General features: G+C 44.8%; 2 protein-coding genes across 5 annotated transcripts in view; both read left to right on the forward strand.

The window, feature by feature from the left end:
* myo18ab (myosin XVIIIA b) overlaps nt 1–18605 on the forward strand; it is a 272470-nt gene that overhangs the window by 136736 nt on the left and 117129 nt on the right. For 3 of the 4 annotated variants that reach the window (XM_088907093.1, XM_088907098.1, XM_088907099.1), the window contains exon 1: nt 14231–14352. The exons of the other annotated variant lie outside the window; for it this stretch is intronic. The gene's annotated coding sequence lies outside the window, so the exon portion shown is untranslated. Of the gene's footprint in view, nt 1–14230; nt 14353–18605 lie in introns of those variants that run through there. 4 annotated transcript variants of the gene reach the window in all.
* On the forward strand, nt 10611–11648 carry LOC148814301 (gap junction delta-2 protein). Its single transcript, XM_088907100.1, has one exon. It carries the CDS (start codon nt 10611–10613, stop codon nt 11646–11648), a length of 1038 nt encoding a protein of 345 aa, XP_088763226.1.

The raw sequence follows: 18605 nt of genomic DNA on the forward strand, positions 1-18605 counted from the left end.
GTGGCCTTGAGGGAGCAGAGATTGGTGACTGTGTTCCCAAAGAAACCACCTGCCCAACAACATATTGTGGTTTTTGGTAACAATTCACCTCTGAAAGAGGTTTTTAGTGAATTTTACTTGGGGAAAAAATGAGCTAAAGAGATTGCCCCTGGCTTTGGTAATGATGTCAGTCTGGGCACTGTGGTGGTTCTGTGGCTAAGGATCTGCGCCTGCTGCTGGTTCAAATCCCGTGGCTGGCAGAGGAAGCCTACTCTGTTGGGGCCCTGAGCAAGATCCTTAACCCCAACTGCTCCAGGGGTGCTGTATAAATGGCTGACCCTGCGCTGTGACCCCAAGCTTCTCTCCCTGTCTGTGTGTCTCATGGAGAGCAAGTTGGGGTATGTGAAAAAAGACAAATTCTTAATACAAGAGATTGTATATGGCTAATAAAGTGATCTTATTCAGCAGAAAGAAAGGACACTTAATCACTGTGCAGTGTTTTTCCTGTAAGGACTGTGCTCCTGTCTGGACATTCATTCCCCATGTCCTGCATCACAGCCAACAGGCCCGATAATCAACAGGAGATTCGAGATGAAATCTCTCGCACTCCATTTTGTTGAGTCACTTGTATTTACCCTTTTCATGATCACATTTTTCCTTGTTACACACGACTAACAATTAAAAAATAATAATAGTGATAATTAACTTTATACATATTCCAAACCCAAGGATGCTGTACATGGTGGTAAAGGTGAAAAGTTTTTAAAAAGTCAGTAAGATGAAACAAGAACATATAGAATAAAATGGAAGGCAATCACACTTGGGCCCTTGTGAAAGGTTGAGTTTTAAGTTGAGATTTGAAACAAGTCAAACAATTTGTTGCTCAAAGACTCGGAGGAAAGGCATTCAATATCAATGGATCGGTAACAGAATAAGCACGGTCACCAAGAGCTCTAGATTTAATCCTTGATAAAGAGTGCAAAAGATCAGCCTAAAATGAACGGTATCTACAGGAGGGGGTGTACACATGGAGGAGTTCAGCACCTAATGGAGCTGGATTATTTACAGCCTTAAAAGTCAAGATCAAGATCATTTATTGAATGCATGACTTTATAGGCAACCCAATGTAGAGCTGTAAGTGGAGGAGTGATTTGCTACCAGGGTCTGATGTGAGTTAGACATCTAGCTACAGAGCTTTGGACGTATTGCAACGTACTGAGAAGAGTGATAGGGAGCCCATAGATGAAAGAGTTGCAGAAATCAAGCCTTGATGCTATGAATGCATGAATCAAGCACTCAGCATCGAACATTGATAGTAACCGCCTAATTTGGGCAATGTGTCTGAGGCGAAAAAAGGATTTAAATCACTTTTTTCACATGGGGCTCAAAGGACAGGAGAGGATCAAGTGTGGTTCCCTGATTCCCGACTACAGCTGACGCCTTTTCCATTCATGCCCTGGTAGAGTGACATCAGTTTTTTTCTGAAGTGAAGAGGCTATTGCGTTAACTTTAACTGTGAGTGCAGCCCTATAGTATTCATACTGTATCCACACGCAATATCATGAACTGTGATGAAATGACAGTAACTAGAAAAAAAAACAGCCATTAGCAATCTAAAAATCACATCGTTTCATAGCTGAGCAGCTCTTTAGATTTGGTGTCGTACATGTTTATTAAGAATGTAAGAAAGGTTGTTTCTCGAAAGACGTCAGGATATCAGCTTCAGCCCTGCTCCAGTAAAAAAACATTTCTGTAACTTCTGTTCTTTTAACTCGTCAGTTCAGGCAAATTGGCTCAAAACAAGGTCAGAAACAGTGAGGAGGCAGCGTCAAATGTTGTCTCGTGTGGAAGATCTTAAGGAGCAGGATTACGGTGCTAACACATGGTGTGCCAGCCATATCTATTCCTTGAGTGACCAAGAATAAAAACACAAGCAAAGTCAATTTTGCTGCACGCTTGGTCTGTTCCTTTTGGGTTAATTGAATTTCCCAGAAATACAAATAGAAAGCCTTGAAGGAAGCCAGATCACCAGCTTCCACAACATGGCCAGGTGACTTGTTCAATACTCACAAAACCCTTTATGTAAGGAAAAGCCTCCCTTTAGAGGAAGCACTTGTTTCATGTCACAGAGTTGATTCTTAGGAAGTCCATGGAGGTGCCCTGGAGGATTTTGAATACTTGAGGCCTTCTCTGTTCGAAGCTAAAGAGATTCAGTCCTCTTACCCTATCAGTGCAGGATATTCCTTTCAGCCACACACTATTTTCCTCTGGTTTCATTCCAGAGCAGCAGATATTTTTCTTAAGGAGGCGACCAAACCAAAATCATATATAATCATAGACAATTTTCTAAATATTGTTTTCTAAATTGTTGTTTTATATTGACTAGAGGGTCATACAAGTTTAACATCAGTGTCAAATGTCACCAGTCATGTGGAGTTTAATTCCTTTGGTACACCTGTCCAGCTTAAGCATTCATCCCTCATCTGTACTCTGGGTTTACCGTCCTTTAACCAGCTCTCAAACCAGATAGATACATTACCCAGGATGCTCTTTGCCTTCAGCTTAAGAATTCATCTTGTATGCTGAACATTATTAAAGCCTTCTGAAAATCTAATTGTACCACATCACATGTTCCTCTGGAACCCATTACTGCTGTTGCTTTTTTTCAAAGAAAGCTTACAATTTAATTGAATCCTGCCTTTTCTAACTTTTAACTAAATTGACTATCTCCTAGAATCCTATTTCCATGAGACCACAGATGATCCCCTAATTTAGTTCTAAAGACTGTCACAGGTCTCAGTAACTTTACATGTAATAGAAACAAGACCTGAAACAATCCTGTTGGTCTATAATTGCAGTCCTTGGTTCAATTTTTTCTTTTAATGGAAGGGTGATCCAGGTCAATATGTACCCCTGTCCTGAGTGACTGTTGACAAATCCTTTTTTTTTGTTATTATTGCATGTAACAAAAAATGTATTCCCAGCCCTTGGGGCTTTGAGACTTTGATCTTCTCAGATTATAAAATGATATGTTTGTTCCTTACATTGTACATCTCAGTTAAAGCAACAACAGTAATGTTGAGGAAGACCTCAAAAAGCAAATAAATGTTTCTATTTTCAAATACAGTTACATTTGGCATAAGAGGAAATCCTATACATAAATAATACAAAACATAATTAAAAATATTACATTCTCAAATAAAGGATCAGATACAATGAGTTGTTACAGTAACACATTTTAGGCCCCAGGTGTTCAAGAAGGGTTTAGTAAAACCTTTCATATTGATTGATTACTTTGATGCACTTACAGTATATAGTGCTTTTCACCCAAAGCATTTGTGTATGTTTAATAACATAATGAAATATTATTAAATACTATTCAAATAAGAAAATATTCCAGTATGATTCTAAGACAGTTTAGTCTACCAATATATTCTTGTGCCCTGCTGTTTGTAGCATTTGCTATTTTCATTCATGTCAGCTTTAAAAAGTTTTATAGTTACCCACACTTTTAATCATATTGAATTCCATAGCTTCAGTACTTGAGTTCTATAGCCTGTTTACAATTGTATGTTTAATTCTATGTTTAATCTCCCACATTGTCAACGATCTCAAATCTTCAAAAAAAAATCGTTGATCTAAATATTTTAACACGTGATTTGGTCTTACAGGTGCTTTCACGAAGTCAGTTTGCTGTTTTTTGTTTCACTTTCTTTTTACTTCTGATGTACGCTGCTTGTGCTGTTGTATAGCACACTTAGAACGCCTCTTGCAAAGCACTTGTCAGAGAAATTGTTATTATTAAGATTTTCAGTAACTGATGGATTAGAAGATTTGGGTCTCTGGTGTTTAGACTTTGAGTCAATTGCCTGTAGGAAGAAGCTGCAAGAAGCAATTCTAAGAAGGTGCAGAGGATCTCCAGGAAGGAACCATGAATTCAGATTCTGATCTGAAAAAAAGCAGAACGTATTACATACATGCACATTTCGATAGTCATTCTATGTTCCCATAATGGCTACATATACTTTTTTTTAATTTAAATCACAGCCATGTACAGGTGTGAAGAAGAAAGGATATTTCTTTCTTGCACCTACACATCCTAGACCAGGAGCTGCAAAGTCCAGAAGTGTAATATCTTGGAAATTACCTGTCATTAATTTCAGCTTCTAGCCAGACCCAAAACAGTGATTTAAGATGAGGTGACTTGAATGTCCTCCACATTATATAAAGGGATAAATGTAAATCACCCAGTAAAATGGCATGCATGAATCCTGTGAAGGATTCCTGAGCTTTTTCAGTGACACACCATTCGCAACATGACTTAGCATTTTGTGTCACATACCCATAACATCGCTGCATTAAGTCCTTCCTATATCAGACCTGAAATTAGCTGCCCTTCACACTTCACACTCTGAAGCAGCTGGTCTCTGAGTAGAGTGTGATAAATTGACTGTCTGAGCACATTGGCCTACAGACCTACGATCTTTAGGGCCTCTGTTCTTTGTACTGCAGCTTTCCAAATACCTGTCAATCCACCGTGCCCACCACCAAGACCAGAAGTGTAATATCTTAGAAATTAGAAGTAATTGATTTCAGCTTTTAGTAAGACCCAAAAAGCAGTGGTTTAATATGAGGTGACTTGCATATCCTCCACATTACAAACGTGTAAATCACCCAGTATAACGTTTTCTTACACTGAGTGCTGCAGATCTGCTAGATTAGATTTAACTTGAACAGGTCCTGCAGTGGAGGCAATATTTCACTAGAGGTCACTGTTATGCTCAACAACATGTCACTGACCTGGATTTGCTCCAGGCTACATGTCAGACTCATGTTTTTTTACATTGTAGATGTGCAGAGCATGTGGAGAATAATAGCTCACCAGGTCAGTCCTCCAGACACCACATTCTGCTACATTTATAGGTCAACAGCCATTGATTAAGACCTCTGGGAAAATTTAACACAATGCAAAAAGTCATTTTATTGTTAAGTTGACAATATTTCATATGGCAAAGAGTTGAGATTCCTTTCATGGGCACTGATCAGATTCAGTATAAAGCATGAATAACATGGGGCCAGTCCAAAAGGCATAGAAAAATAATCTTCTGCTCCCCAAAATATATCCTCAAAAGTTACTGTCTGGACCTCAGCCTTTTCTGTTCCTTTGAAATTGTTTTAAAACAGAAAGGGGATTTGGAAAGAAGTTGGTTGGTGGTGTGGTCCCACAGTGCCTTACAGCTTTTGGGTCCTGGGTTCAATATTGAACTGGGGCTCTTCCTGTGTGGACTCTGCGTGTTCTTCTTGCGTTTGCTGTGGGTTTTCCCTGGTCGCCATGGTTTCCTTCCACCTTTTAGAAGACATGCTTCCCTTGTAGGATGATCTAAATTGGTCCTGTGGTTAGCACTGCTGCCTCACAGTACTGGAGCCCCGGGTTCAATTCCTGGAGTGCGATCTGTGTGGAGTTTGCATGTTCTCCCCATGTGTGTGTGGGTTTCCAGCAGGGACCCTGCTTTCTTCCCACAGGCTGGGATGGGCTCCTGCTCCCCTCTAGTGGATAAAGCAGGATTTTCCTGTATGCCTGCTTGTATGTTTCTTTTTTTTACCTTTTATATCAAACTTGAAAATTGTCCGGCAAAGGACTCGCATCTTTTCTCCATAAAAAAAGATGCATTTAACATTAATTGACAATAAAAGAAGCATTTAACAATAATTAAAATAACTCAATCTGGAGTCAGGGCCTTCTTATTGGGGTGCCCTTTTTACATTTTGACTGCTTTGCTCTGCTTTGCCAACTGTTAGGTGTTTAGAAAACAGCTGCTTAACTAATTAGTGTAATAATTTAAAGGTTGGTTGGAGTGCAGTCTGGGGCTTGGAGAATTAGGCAAGAGGGTCTTTCTTCCTCTAATCGAGGTGTGTTAGCAGGCACGCGAAAGGAGACGAGGACAACGCGAATATTACTCTGTCGCCGCCACGCTGGGGAGATGGATTTTTACAGGGATGTGCGTGTGAAGTAAACCAGACCAGAAGAGCTCCGATTTGCAGGAGAGACAGAACAGAGAAAGCTGGAGCCCCAGGCGAGTTCTTGCACAACCGTGAAGACCACAGGGGTTATATTACACCAGGGGATTAAGGCGTGCTCTAATCAGAGTAAAAATATGCGAAGAATCCATTTTACATAATAATTCAACATGTGAGCCAAGTATTGTCAGAAGTCCAAGGTCATGGACTGCACAGCATTTGTACAACATATGAATGCATGTGTATTAACATGTATTGACAGTTATAATTACTTCTGAGTTTCACTGTGAAGTGGAATAACAGCAGTGAAAGCGCACTACAACACAACTGCAAATGTTACATCTGATCATTTCTAACCCTGAAAGGGAACTGGATAAAGTAGAACACATGCATACATTATTTGTGCAAATACAGCAGTTATTCCTATAAAGATACATTTTGACACATTATTCATTATTCAGAGAGCATATCACACTGGCTTTGTAAGCAAAATTTAAATTAATAAGTAGGTGATGATCTCAAAGCATCACTCAACAGTTACACAATGAGCTGAGTTATTAAGAGCTCTGTTTTTATTTTATTCTTCTGATGAATGCAAGCTTTCAGCTGTGTAAAGAGAGACTCTGTCATTCTTGTACAGGAAGTAGAAAGGTACAGAGAGGGCTGGACTGTAACCACTGGCTTAACACACGGAACACTTAATTATACTGAAGTAAATACACTACCCTGCAGTGTCTACTGACACAGATGAGTGTTCAGCCCAGGCTTTCAGATTAATTAACAGCTAAAAATAATAACAGGATTCATGTACTGAAAACAATATTCAGATACTGCACTGGCAAACAGCTGATACAATAATGGTTCTGTTGCTGAAAAGAGGGAGAGAAGAAAAACTGATAGACTGACATAATGATAAAGAAAACTTAGTTTGGAATATTCATATCAGAAAAATCACTCCAATCGGCAGTTTTGTTTTATTCTTTATATAGTCTTCTCTAAGTAAACATGGGGTTTTGATCAGTGGACTACAATTTTCTATTATATGGGCAGCATTACTTTTCACATATGGAGTATATTATAAATGTATTAGGCTTACTGTATACACAATGGTATATTGGTATGGTACTGCATCTTAAACATTCAATTGTTCTTTTATGTGCCTGTATTAGAGTGGAGTAGGTACTGGCATTGAACTGAGGATAGGCACCTCAAGACAAGTCTTTTGTATGAACCTGCTGTGTCATTTCTGTGACAGAAGTGATATAGCACAGTCACTCTCCTGTGACTGATACATATTTTTTAGAAAGGCACAGGGCCCAGAGATCCCTAAAACGTGAGTTAGCTGTCAATAACTTCTACTCTTCAGTTCACAGATGTGTTTACGGAGTCAGAGAGTGTGTCTTCCATCTTATGTAGCTCATTGTCTAACAGTCCCTATAAAAATGAGGAATCAGTGCTGTAGGTGCAGAAATACAAGTTAGAAAAAGAGCTTTTCAGGCTGTCTTTGTTGGTGGCCACCACACGACTATAATCTCAGCTTTGAATGTTCATTTGAAAGGAAATAAAGAAATGCACAATACACACAGTATTCCTCACACCTACTGTACATCTCTGCATGAAATCATTTGCTCTCATCTGCTACCTTAAAGATTTTTCTTTATTTTTCCCATCTCATTTGAGTCAGAATGCAAACAAACAAACAGTCCCACTGGCAAATTAGCACCGCTGTCATTTTTTCCAGCAGGTTCCCTGAACTTTGTGCCTGACAGCGAGCGAGCCCTCTGTAAAGGTGGCCCTGTGTATTTAAATACACATTGTCACACTGTACATTGAAAGCTTTTGTTTGCATACAGTACAATGAGTGTTGCGGACACAGGGAGTAAATATGTGTGGTCAGCCCATTCTCCACCAGCCAGTTCAATGGACCCCAGCAGCACACCTCCACTTCAGATATAGTTATGCAGATTGAAGCCTTTGGCCTTTTTCCAGAATTGGGTTGGAAAGATAAGATACGTTTTCCAAAGGTGAGTGCCTCTGGGTTTTGTCCAGATAATTGGTTTTTTATTCTGTTTTATGTTTTGTTGTTGGGGGGAATTTTTCTGTGTCTCTCTGGCGGGGCAGGTCTGTTGTTTTCTCCTGTTGGCAAAAAAAGCAAGGCAGATGCAGCAGTATTGGGGAGCAGCAGCAGTGACCCTGTTTTTCACAGGCTGATGCTGGGACAAGGGCAAGGCTCAGGTTGTTGCGCTGTGCTGTAGATGGACATGGTTATGCTGTTGTTTCAATTAAGATCAACATTTAGGACTTTTTTATTTTAAACATGACATAGCTTTACTGCTTTAAGGATTTTTTCCCCCTTAAAATCAGAGCAATAACAAATTAACAAAAAAGGAAACATGCAGTAATATGTATGAAACCATTGAATACCATATCAACCCATATAATACGTGATTCTGTTGCAAACAGGATGGTGACAGACACAGTGTTTACCTAGTAAGTATGGCCTTTTCTAAAAAAAGATCTTTGCTGTGTTGTAAAAAAGTAATGTTTGTACAGAAAGAAATAGCAGATGAGCACAGCTGGCTTTACAATTTCACCAGATAATGTATTTTGATCCACACTACGCTTATATAAAGTAGGTTTTTGGTATGAATTTACCTTAACTAAACAAGGAGTTCATCTGAGTTTACGACCTTCCTCTGAAAGGTACAAGGAGACTGCACGCTGTACACCTCTGGCTTTGAACTTGATTTTCTTTCTTGCTAGAGAGAAAGTCAGTTTAGAAGCAGCTCCACCTCAGACTGTGACTAACACACAATCACAGATAGGTAAGATACTGAGACAAAGTGGGGAAAAAAGTTTCCAAAGGAATTTTAAATGATGATGATCGGCGAAACAATTAAATTGTCATAAACTTTCACTACACTTTAATAGATGTTTTAAGGTATGAAGCTGATCTCTCTGCAGTGATCCTCAACCAGAAGCAAGTTTCTGATTCTGATGTGTCTGCTGAGGCTTCTTCATGACAGGAACATTATAAGGGTTACATGGGAGAAGAGGCAGTTCTTATATTGTGGCTAATGGCCATTTGGTCCCTTTTTCTGTTAGGAGTTGAAGATGTTCCTTGTTGTCGACTTACACAGAGGTTTTGTGACCTCTCATGTACATCAACACGCACTGCAGCCATGATGCTGGCTCCAGGGATCAGCCTGTGATCTCCTTGGTGTATCTGCACACACTGCAGCTCCAGGCTCCAGCCTGTGATCTCCTTGGTGTATCTGCACACACTGCAGCTCCAGGCTCCAGCCTGTGATCTCCTTGGTGTATCTGCACACACTGCAGCTCCAGGGATCAGCCTGTGATCTCCTTGGTGTATCTGTACACACTGCAGCTCCAGACTCCAGCCTGTGATCTCCTTGGTGTATCTGCACACACTGCAGCTCCAGGGATCATCCAGCGACCTCCCTGGTGTATCTGCACACACTGCGGCTCCAGGGATCAGTCTGTGATCTCCCTGGTGTATCTGTACACACTGCAGCTCCAGGCTCCAGCCTGTGATCTCCTTGGTGTATCTGCACACACTGCAGCTCCAGGGATCAGTCTGTGATCTCCTTGGTGTATCTGCACACACTGCAGCTCCAGGGATCAGTCTGTGATCTCCTTGGTGTATCTGCACACACTGCAGCTCCAGGCTCCACCCTGTGATCTCCTTGGTGTATCTGCACACACTGCAGCTCCAGGGATCAGTCTGTGACCTCCTTGGTGTATCTGCACACACTGCAGTTCCAGGGATCAGCCTGTGACCTCCACAATGCATCTACAAACTCTGAAGCCATGATGCTGGCTTCAGGGATCAAATAAGACACAGCCTCCTCTGCACATCAGCATGACATTTGGCTGGAGTGACTGGAATGTGACACTTGACAGGGGTTATCAATTGGGAACCTCCATTCAGCATTGTTTCTAGGAGTAGCCCACAAGCTGAGGGAGCTCCACAGCGGCGTCAACATCCCAGAGACACTCCTTTCTGTCCTGTCACTCAGCTCAGTCCAATAAACTATGCCAAGTGTACCATCATGCTTTTCCTGAATGTCTTTCTTAAACTCCCTTTCGCTTCCCCATGCAGCTTCCTCCCACCCCAGCCAGAGTCAGTTGCTGTTCCTCACTTTCCCTTCTGACACACAGTGAAATACTTGTCCTAACTCCTGTTCACTGCAGCCAGTCAGAGACTCTGGGACTCCACACCATTAGACCCCACCATCCCGCCTTGACATCAAAACGCTCTTGACATCAAAAATCCTGGAGTGGTCTACAAAAGAAAAACAATCCTGATGTCTGGAATATAAACAGATGCATGGAAATCTGAATGCCATTCCACATTATTTTCTTGCCTGCAATGTTAATTAAGTGCGACGTGCAAAGAGTTTTACAGCATCCTAAGAGCTATTGTTAGCCAGCCTATGACCACCAGTAGCTATGATAACTACTGGTAACGCCTGGAGAGGCGATTCCCTGAGTGCAGGACGTTGGAGGCGGAGAGTTAAGGTGCAGTAGCTCGATGCCACCTGATATTTTGCTTTTCATTTTTCTTCCTTTGTTTTTCTCCAGGTTAAGAAATGGGTGATTGGTCCATTCTTGGCCGCTTCTTAACAGAGGTGCAGAACCATTCCACGGTGATTGGCAAGATCTGGCTGACCATGCTGCTCATTTTCCGCATCCTGCTCGTTACGCTGGTGGGCGACGCCGTCTACAGCGACGAACAGTCCAAGTTCACCTGCAACACCCTGCAGCCCGGGTGCAACAACGTCTGCTACGACACCTTCGCCCCCGTCTCCCACCTGCGCTTCTGGGTTTTCCAGATCGTCCTGGTCTCCACGCCCTCCATCTTCTACATCGTCTACGTGCTGCACAAGATCGCCAAGGACGAGAAGCTGGAGAGCGCGCGGGCGCAGGCGGCGGTGCAGGGCGGGCAGGAGGCATCCTCCCGCTGCGAGGAGGAGTGGAATCTCCGCATTGCCAACAGCGTGGAGCAAACCCTGCTGGGGGAGGACATCGGGGAGGTGAGCAAGGACCCCACCCACCTGTCCAGCAAGGTCCTGCTGATCTACATCGTCCACGTCGTGCTGCGCTCCCTGATGGAGATCGGGTTCCTGGTGGGGCAGTACTACCTGTACGGCTTCGAGGTGCCGCACCTGTTCCGCTGCGAGACCTACCCCTGCCCCAACCGGACGGACTGCTTCGTGTCCCGCGCCACCGAGAAGACGATCTTCCTCAACTTCATGTTTGGCGTCAGCCTGGGCTGCTTCGTCCTCAACATCGCGGAGCTGCACTACCTGGGCTGGGTGTACACCTTTCGGGTCCTCTGCTCGGCCTGCTGCGCCTGCTGCAGACCCAGAAAGGGCTCGCTCGTGGGGGTGGGCCTCTACTCCTGCAACAGCCCCCTCTTCCTGCAGCTCGGGCAGTCCCTGCAGGAGAAACTGGCCCTCCCAGGCTCCCTGCCCTCGCCCAAGGAGAAGCCGGGTGGCCTCTCACCCTGCCCTCCCCCCATCTCCCTTGAAACAGACTCCACCACCGATCGCACGTCCAGCAGAGGCCCAGAGGACAAGGAGAGGGCCAAGCCCCACCCAGGCAGGGGAATAAAGTCCTGGCTTTGAAAAGTGTTCCTTCACCTCCCGTTAATTTCAGTTTTCCTTTCCATGGTCATTATTTTGGGTTCCATTTTTTACAGCGTCATGTTACTGCATGGTGTTAAAACATAGTTCGTTTGCAGTGCAACTTCTTAAGTGTTTTATTTTAAAAGCATTAGAATAAAGTCCAAATGGGAGACCTGCGTAGAATGTTTTGTGTAGAAATATTTATGATAATTTATGTGATCGTACATACTAAGAAGTAAGTGGACTTGGCATCTTATCTAATTTGGTGTGTATTTTAGAGATTTTATACCGATTTGAAATCTGAACACACAGGCATTTCAAAACCCTCTTCTGATGGTTTTTTTTTCACAGTCACAGTGTTTTCTGTCAAAGGCTACAGTTTCTTGCACTTTACAGCCAGCAGCTGAAAACAGACTCGTTTTTATTAAGCTCCAGCATGCTTCTGGGGGAGATTCTCTCTGCCTGTTCGACCACAAATCATTTGATATCAGCCGAGTGTAACGTGTGTTCGGGGCACATTGCTGTAAGTGAGAGATCCTGCAAACCTTTCTCTGGAATCCAGGAAGTGAGGGGTAACCCGCCTTTGTCCCTCCTCTCTGTCTTGTCAAGCTATTGTAGAAACTGAGCACTTGCAGTACATCTGTCACCAGCCACAATTGCTACATGAAAGAAGGTTTCTCTTTCGTCAGTCAGAGAGGCAGAAATGGTGCCCCTTTCTTCCACACCTACAGGTATAATTGCTGAGATGTCAGCATGGCTTTTATTCTGACCTTTCTCATTGGATAGAAGGTTTTGGTTGGACCAGGGTTTGGGACAGACTCTCTCCTCCTCTTCAGCAGCTGCTGCAGATCTGATCTTGAGTCCTGTGATCTGACTGATTCACCTTTATCTCTTCTTTCGCTTGGACCCTTTCAGAAGAAATCAAGTCCATGTGCAGTAGAGGAAGTGCAAACTGTAGAGGAGCCTTACCTGGCTTTCAAATTATATCAAAATAATCTGTGTGTGCCATCTTATTCTTTCTTTAATTTTCCTCCAAATACTTTTCAGACTTTTAACTTGTTCTCAACCACAATGGCAAACATGTGAAAGTACAAAATAAATTAGTTGTTTTGATTCTGCCTCTGACTCGAAAGGAGTGTGAGCTCTGACACTTATCTCCTGAATTCCACCCGCCTCGGATTAACCTTTAAACTAGCCTTGATCCAAAATACACCCACCCACTAACTTTAAACCATAGCCTGAATCCCGACCCTGAAAACCCTAACTCTGAATTTTACAACGTCATCCATCTTACTTAAACTAAAGCACATCGTCATTATTTATCTGTTGTGCATGCGGAGATAAAAATACAAGCAGTGTGTTGATCGGTTTTCTAAATAATCTGCGATATCACGTCAAGGACATTCACATAAATACACTAAAAAAAGTCCAGATATGGTGGAGCGATACCATATTTTGTCCACGAGAGGGCGATCTAGGGACAGAAAGCGAGCCTCGGGAAAAGAAGCTCAGCCAATACCGAAACCTCAAACAATTCTAATCCCTTTATCTATTTAGGGAGCTCTTTCAGAATTGAAATGTTTTCTTTGACTGTTTCCATCGTCTCATTCTGAAATGCAGCCGATGCATGAATTATGCCCACATTGTGGAATCGTGCAGGGGTGAATTGGATGCATCCATGTGTTCTGAATTCGGGGTACCTGGACTGGGAAACTCAATTTCTGTAGGCAGCAACCCCACTGAGACATTGCAAAGTTGCTCAATAACGAAAGGAGTGCAGTACTCGATTTTCAGAACAGTCGGCGTATAAAACCAGTTTGAACATGGTGACTTTTATTTTAGATATTTGGTTAACAACCTATAGCAGCGTTCCCCATCTCTACTGCTCGGGGTCCGGAGAACAGTGCGTCGTTTCTGTCACCTATTAACATCTGTACACCCGAGACGACCACTAAACTGACGAACTGATCTACCTCCCGTCGTCTTGCACTGCTCAGGACGGCGGGGGACACGGAAACACGTGCCGAGCTTCCAAACAGCGACGATCGGAACGGTACACTGAACGAGCGCGTCGCAAAACGCTGGAGACGGTTCGGTTCGGTCCGGTCAGTGCAACACACTGTGCGCACCGGGGCCGCTGCGGACGGGGGTCTCCAAAAGCTGAAATCCCACAACATACACTCTGGCTTTGCATTGAGCAGCGGTGGAGCAGTAGGTGGCAGTGGCACTCCAGAATTTCCATTGTGCCGTCTGCTGTGAGCCCGCATCCAACTTTTCCGAAAGAGAAAGGGTATTAACCTTGGTCTCCTAGTTAAATCCCACCCCCCCCGTTTTAAATCCCCCTTAATTCAGTAGGTGAAGCAGCGTCTAGCTTCTCTCACCTGACCCGCGGTGCTGCAGTGCCGGGCGAGAGCCGGCGGGTCGCCTCTTCTAGGCATAAAGGATCTGGACCTCGGCCACGCAGGGCGCTGCGCCGTACCAACGCGAAGGCGGAGGGCTGTGCTGGGCTTCCACCAACCGTCCAGCAGGGATCGCTGTAGGCGCCCCCCCCCTTTTCCCTCGGTCTCCGTCTGCTGCGCTGCGCCGCGCCGGAGTCGGCCCCCAGCACCGACGCGCACACAACACTGAGGCTGCCTGCGCTCGCAGCTCGCACACCGGGGCGGATTTGCTGTCAGCGAGAAGGCGAGCTCCGCACGGCAGAGCGGTGAGTACAGCCGGATCGGCACTGGCAGCACGCACGGCCTGGGCTGGCTTGCGGGCTGGCCTCTTTTCGCTACTACAAGCATTTTAGGGGGGACGTTACAATAGCTGCCGGCTAGACGGCGAGGAAATGAGGGCGAAATAGGCTTAGCCAGTGCTTTCATTAGCTAGTTAGTACTGTACAACAGCGGACGCCAGGACTCGGGAATATATACACTCGTGGTGGCTTAGTCATGATGCTCTGCTTTATAAAACGTCCCCCCCCCCGTCTGTGGTCAGAAACAATGCTTTTAGTAGCCATCGCAGCTCCCCTCTCCTTCCCCTTATTATGTGCTTGGGAAGGCAAACCACGTCTTTTTGCAAAAGGCGATGTCAGAGCGGAAAGTGGCCAGCGGGCTTTCCCAAGCACGTCCAGCCGCCGCCGCGCTTGTCAGGGAGACAGAACAATGCCCCCACGCCCGGACGCGCGGGGCCGTGGATGGGTCCTGCGCGAACAGGTCAGTCCAGCAGCCTCCCCTGCGAGCCGTGCAAGGAGAGGAGCGCCGGGAGAAGGAAGGGTAGACACAAAAAAAAACTAGGAGCCAGCGAGGGGGTTCGCGTGGGATGAGTATGGGGGGGAGGAGGAGGAGGAGGAGGCATCGAGGTTCCACGAGCGAACAAAATAACACACCCGTGCATGTCCACGTTTTTTTTTTAATATTGTTTCGCCGTGGAGTTGCGTTTCCCGAGTTAAAATTTAAAAAAACAAACCGTGACGGTGAAATTGCTAGAATTCCTCGGAAACGATCCTGAACAGCGAAGCCCAGTGCTTCCAGGAAGTGAGTCTGTCCTGCGCTGTATCCTGATTGGAAGACGGTGAGCTGCCACAGCGGAATTGCAGAGCAGAATATACGATTTATCGTCTCTCTATTTACAGTATCGCTATAGGTTCGTTTCCGGAGACGGGTGATTTATATCCTTTAGTTTCTGTGATGTGTACGTACTATCGTTTTTTTTGTCTTGGGGACGGTGTTGGGGCTGACGATGTGTGCTCAAAACCACGCACAGAGTGTGAGCGTATTAATAATATTAGGCTCCCGTGGCCTGCAGGGCTACCTGGCGAGGTGTACAGGAAGGTAGCCAGTACTGGCATCCAGTTCTGAAACAGTCAGAACGAGGTGTCTTAACACTCACTCACTCAAAAGGAACGTGTGAGTTAAAACTGTAAACGTCAGACGACTTTCATTCAGCTGCGGCACATGAAGGAGCTGCCGGTATAGACTCGCTAGCCTGCCAACAAGTGCTTTTGTTAACCCTGCGACAAAACACGTTCCAAGTAGGTAAAACAGGTATTTAGGGATTGTTTTTTTAAAGATATCACATCCTAAACATGTCCGATTAACCTCGCAACTTGGAGCGTATAGCATATTCAGGTGTTATACATGTGACGTATTCAAAGGTAGCTCGGCTTGAATTTGCATTCACCGCGTTAAAGCTGGAGTTAAACACTCAGCAGATGTCATCTTTTTTAGTGCTCATACATGTTTGTTATTAGGGAGTGAATAATGATAAATGTTCATTACGACTGAGCCCATCCTGTCCTTGTTGTTTTCTGTTCAAAAAGGATCATACATCCTTTTTGTTAGACCAGCCGACACTAATGGATCAGAACTGAAATTGAAGTGTTCAATTAATGCATTGTTTTAAAAAAAAATATGATACAACCTGACTTTGTTCATATTGTCCTGCAAAAGCGAAAGTGCATGTTTTTGAAGTGAAAGGAACCTACTGGTGTTGAGATCCTGTTTTATGTTTGGTAAGCAGAGGTTGTGTTACTAAGACTGTATCAGTGTTCTTACTGGGGAATTGGTGTGTGTTCTCTGTTCTGTTACAGCCAAGACGCGCTTCAGACACTGATGATGACATTGTGCTCTGTGTACTGGCTTGGCTGTTACTGTAGATGTTAAGTGTTTTAGTTAGGTTAAATGTTTCCATGAGCTCTGTAAATGGAGCCTTTTTGGAACCATGTTCGTAAGCATTGTTTTAATCAGAGTAGGCGTAGTAGTCCTGATGAATGGCTAGCTGTCTGTTGCAGTACACGTGCTTTGGTAGTCTGAACTGCTTCTAATTGTTTCCTTTCATAAATTATTGAGCGAAACTTATGGTCTGTATGACATATGCATGTGTGCTCTGTCATCATTTATTTTTACATTGTCCTTGTTTTTTTTCTCTGCATAGTATCAGAGAGGGCAGTTCCATCATCACCAACAGGTGGAGACTCACTTCCTTTGAACATTCTTATGGCATAGGTTTGGACAAAATAATAGTCATTACATCAGTGGCGATTGCTTGCATTTGTACGGAGCTTTTAATCCCAAAGGATCCCAAAAGAACCCACTTCAGCCAGCACCCAGTCTGCACCAGCCGCCCCACCTGGGGCGCCACACAGCACCCAGTCTGCACCAGCCGCCCCACCTGGGGCGCCACAGAGCTCCCAGTCTGCACCAGCCGCCCCACCTGGGGCGCCACACAGCACCCAGTCTGCACCAGCCGCCCCACCTGGGGCGCCACACAGCACCCAGTCTGCACCAGCCGCCCCACCTGGGGCGCCACAGAGCTCCCAGTTAGCACCAGCCGCCCCACCTGGGGCGCCACACAGCACCCAGTCTGCACCAGCCGCCCCACCTGGGGCGCCACACAGCACCCAGTCTGCACCAGCCGCCCCACCTGGGGCGCCACACAGCACCCAGTCTGCACCAGCCGCCCCACCTGGGGTGCCACAGAGCTCCCAGTTAGCACCAGCCGCCCCACCTGGGGCGCCACACAGCAGCCAGTCTGCACCAGCGGCCCCACCTTGTTTTCTGCAAGATTGCTGTTGTTATTGCACAGAGGGATTTTGAACAGCTCGTTTTTTAAAGCAGTCTTATTGGTGTCTTAACACTGGGGCCAGAGGTACTTAAATAACACAGTGCCTTTTCTCCCTCGTCACCTACGGCCGGGGGCTCGTGGCCTGGCCTTGTCAGATCAGAGAGCCTCTCAATTAGTTTCTTGCTTTTCTGCAGATGTTGGGATGGAGCCTTTGAAGTTGCGGATATGTAAACGTGTTTAAAGAGCATTTAGGGAGCCGGCCCAGCTGTCACTTTACCCTGGAATGTCGCAGCGGAATTTAACGACTCTTGCAAGTGCTCACTTGCCAGTGGTGCTTGAGTCTGACATGCTGTGTTCACCCTCCAACCTTAGACACGGCGGTCTGGTGGTGATGGTAGATGCATTGCTTTTTTTCAGTCAGCAATATCACTCTTACAGCACGTGATGTGTGCAGTGCCTGTCCTGCTTCCCTAAGGCAAATTATTAACATTTGTTAAAGCTTGCTGTGGAGGGAGAACTCTCCCTTTGTTCCCAACAGTAAAACAGATTGTCGCAAAGGAAACAATTTAATCATTACTGTAGCTTAGTCTTATCTATGAAAATAAAAAAGTTGAAATATTCAAAGCTGGGTGGACTCTTAGCATCTGATACTTTGTGCTCAACAGTAGTATTTAGTTTCTCAGGCAGCAGGGAAGGATAGCTGATACATTTGCAGTTTGTCACGTTTGCTGTGCCTTGCCTTGTTGGCCATAATTAAAATAATTGTGCTTCCATAGTCCTCATGAAAAAAGAAAGACATGGGATAGTGACTTTAAAGTCCTTGTCCCACTGCTGTCTGCTAGTCTCTTCTGAGTACAGGGGCAGAAATATCCTCTTCCTGCCGGTTTCAAAGCATTTCCATCTTCAGCAGTGTTTGTTTAGATGCTGTGCTCTCCTGCTGGTGGGAACTCGGTTTTGGAATGGGAGTTTCAGATGCTGAGGCCCAGTGACTGCTGGACAAGACTGGAGTTTTTAAGAGGGCTCCTCCTTCAGCAGCCTCTCCGACCTGTTACAGACATCGGAACGACACTCTCCTGTTCACCCCACCCTCTTTCACAGGCGACACAGTACAAGTAGTGGAGTGGCAGATGAGCTGAATTTTCTCATCAGATGAAGGGTTGGGTGTTTGTTTTTTTTTTACCGGAGCTTGTGGAAATAACATAGAAGTAAGCAGAAAGCAAAATATTTTCTGGAAGACGGAGCTGTCCGCTTGCTTGTAGAATGTACAATGCTGACAGGATTAGTACAGTGAAGTGAGACAGGTGAGCCAGTTAACCGATACTGCCAGTGAACAGGTTTTGTAAGTGCACAGTGCTGGGACACCTAGGGGTCCTCCTTAATTTAGAAACAATGTGCTGTTGTCGGACCAGC

This window comes from Atractosteus spatula, chromosome 27 (assembly GCF_055471065.1).
Source record: "Atractosteus spatula isolate fAtrSpa1 chromosome 27, fAtrSpa1.hap1, whole genome shotgun sequence".
In the NCBI taxonomy this organism is placed as follows: Eukaryota; Metazoa; Chordata; class Actinopteri; order Semionotiformes; family Lepisosteidae; genus Atractosteus; species Atractosteus spatula.

Excerpts from the sequence above, each read along its gene's own strand:
- LOC148814301 (XM_088907100.1), top strand. The coding sequence starts at position 10,611 with ATGGGTGATTGGTCCATTCTTGGCCGCTTCTTAACAGAGGTGCAGAAC.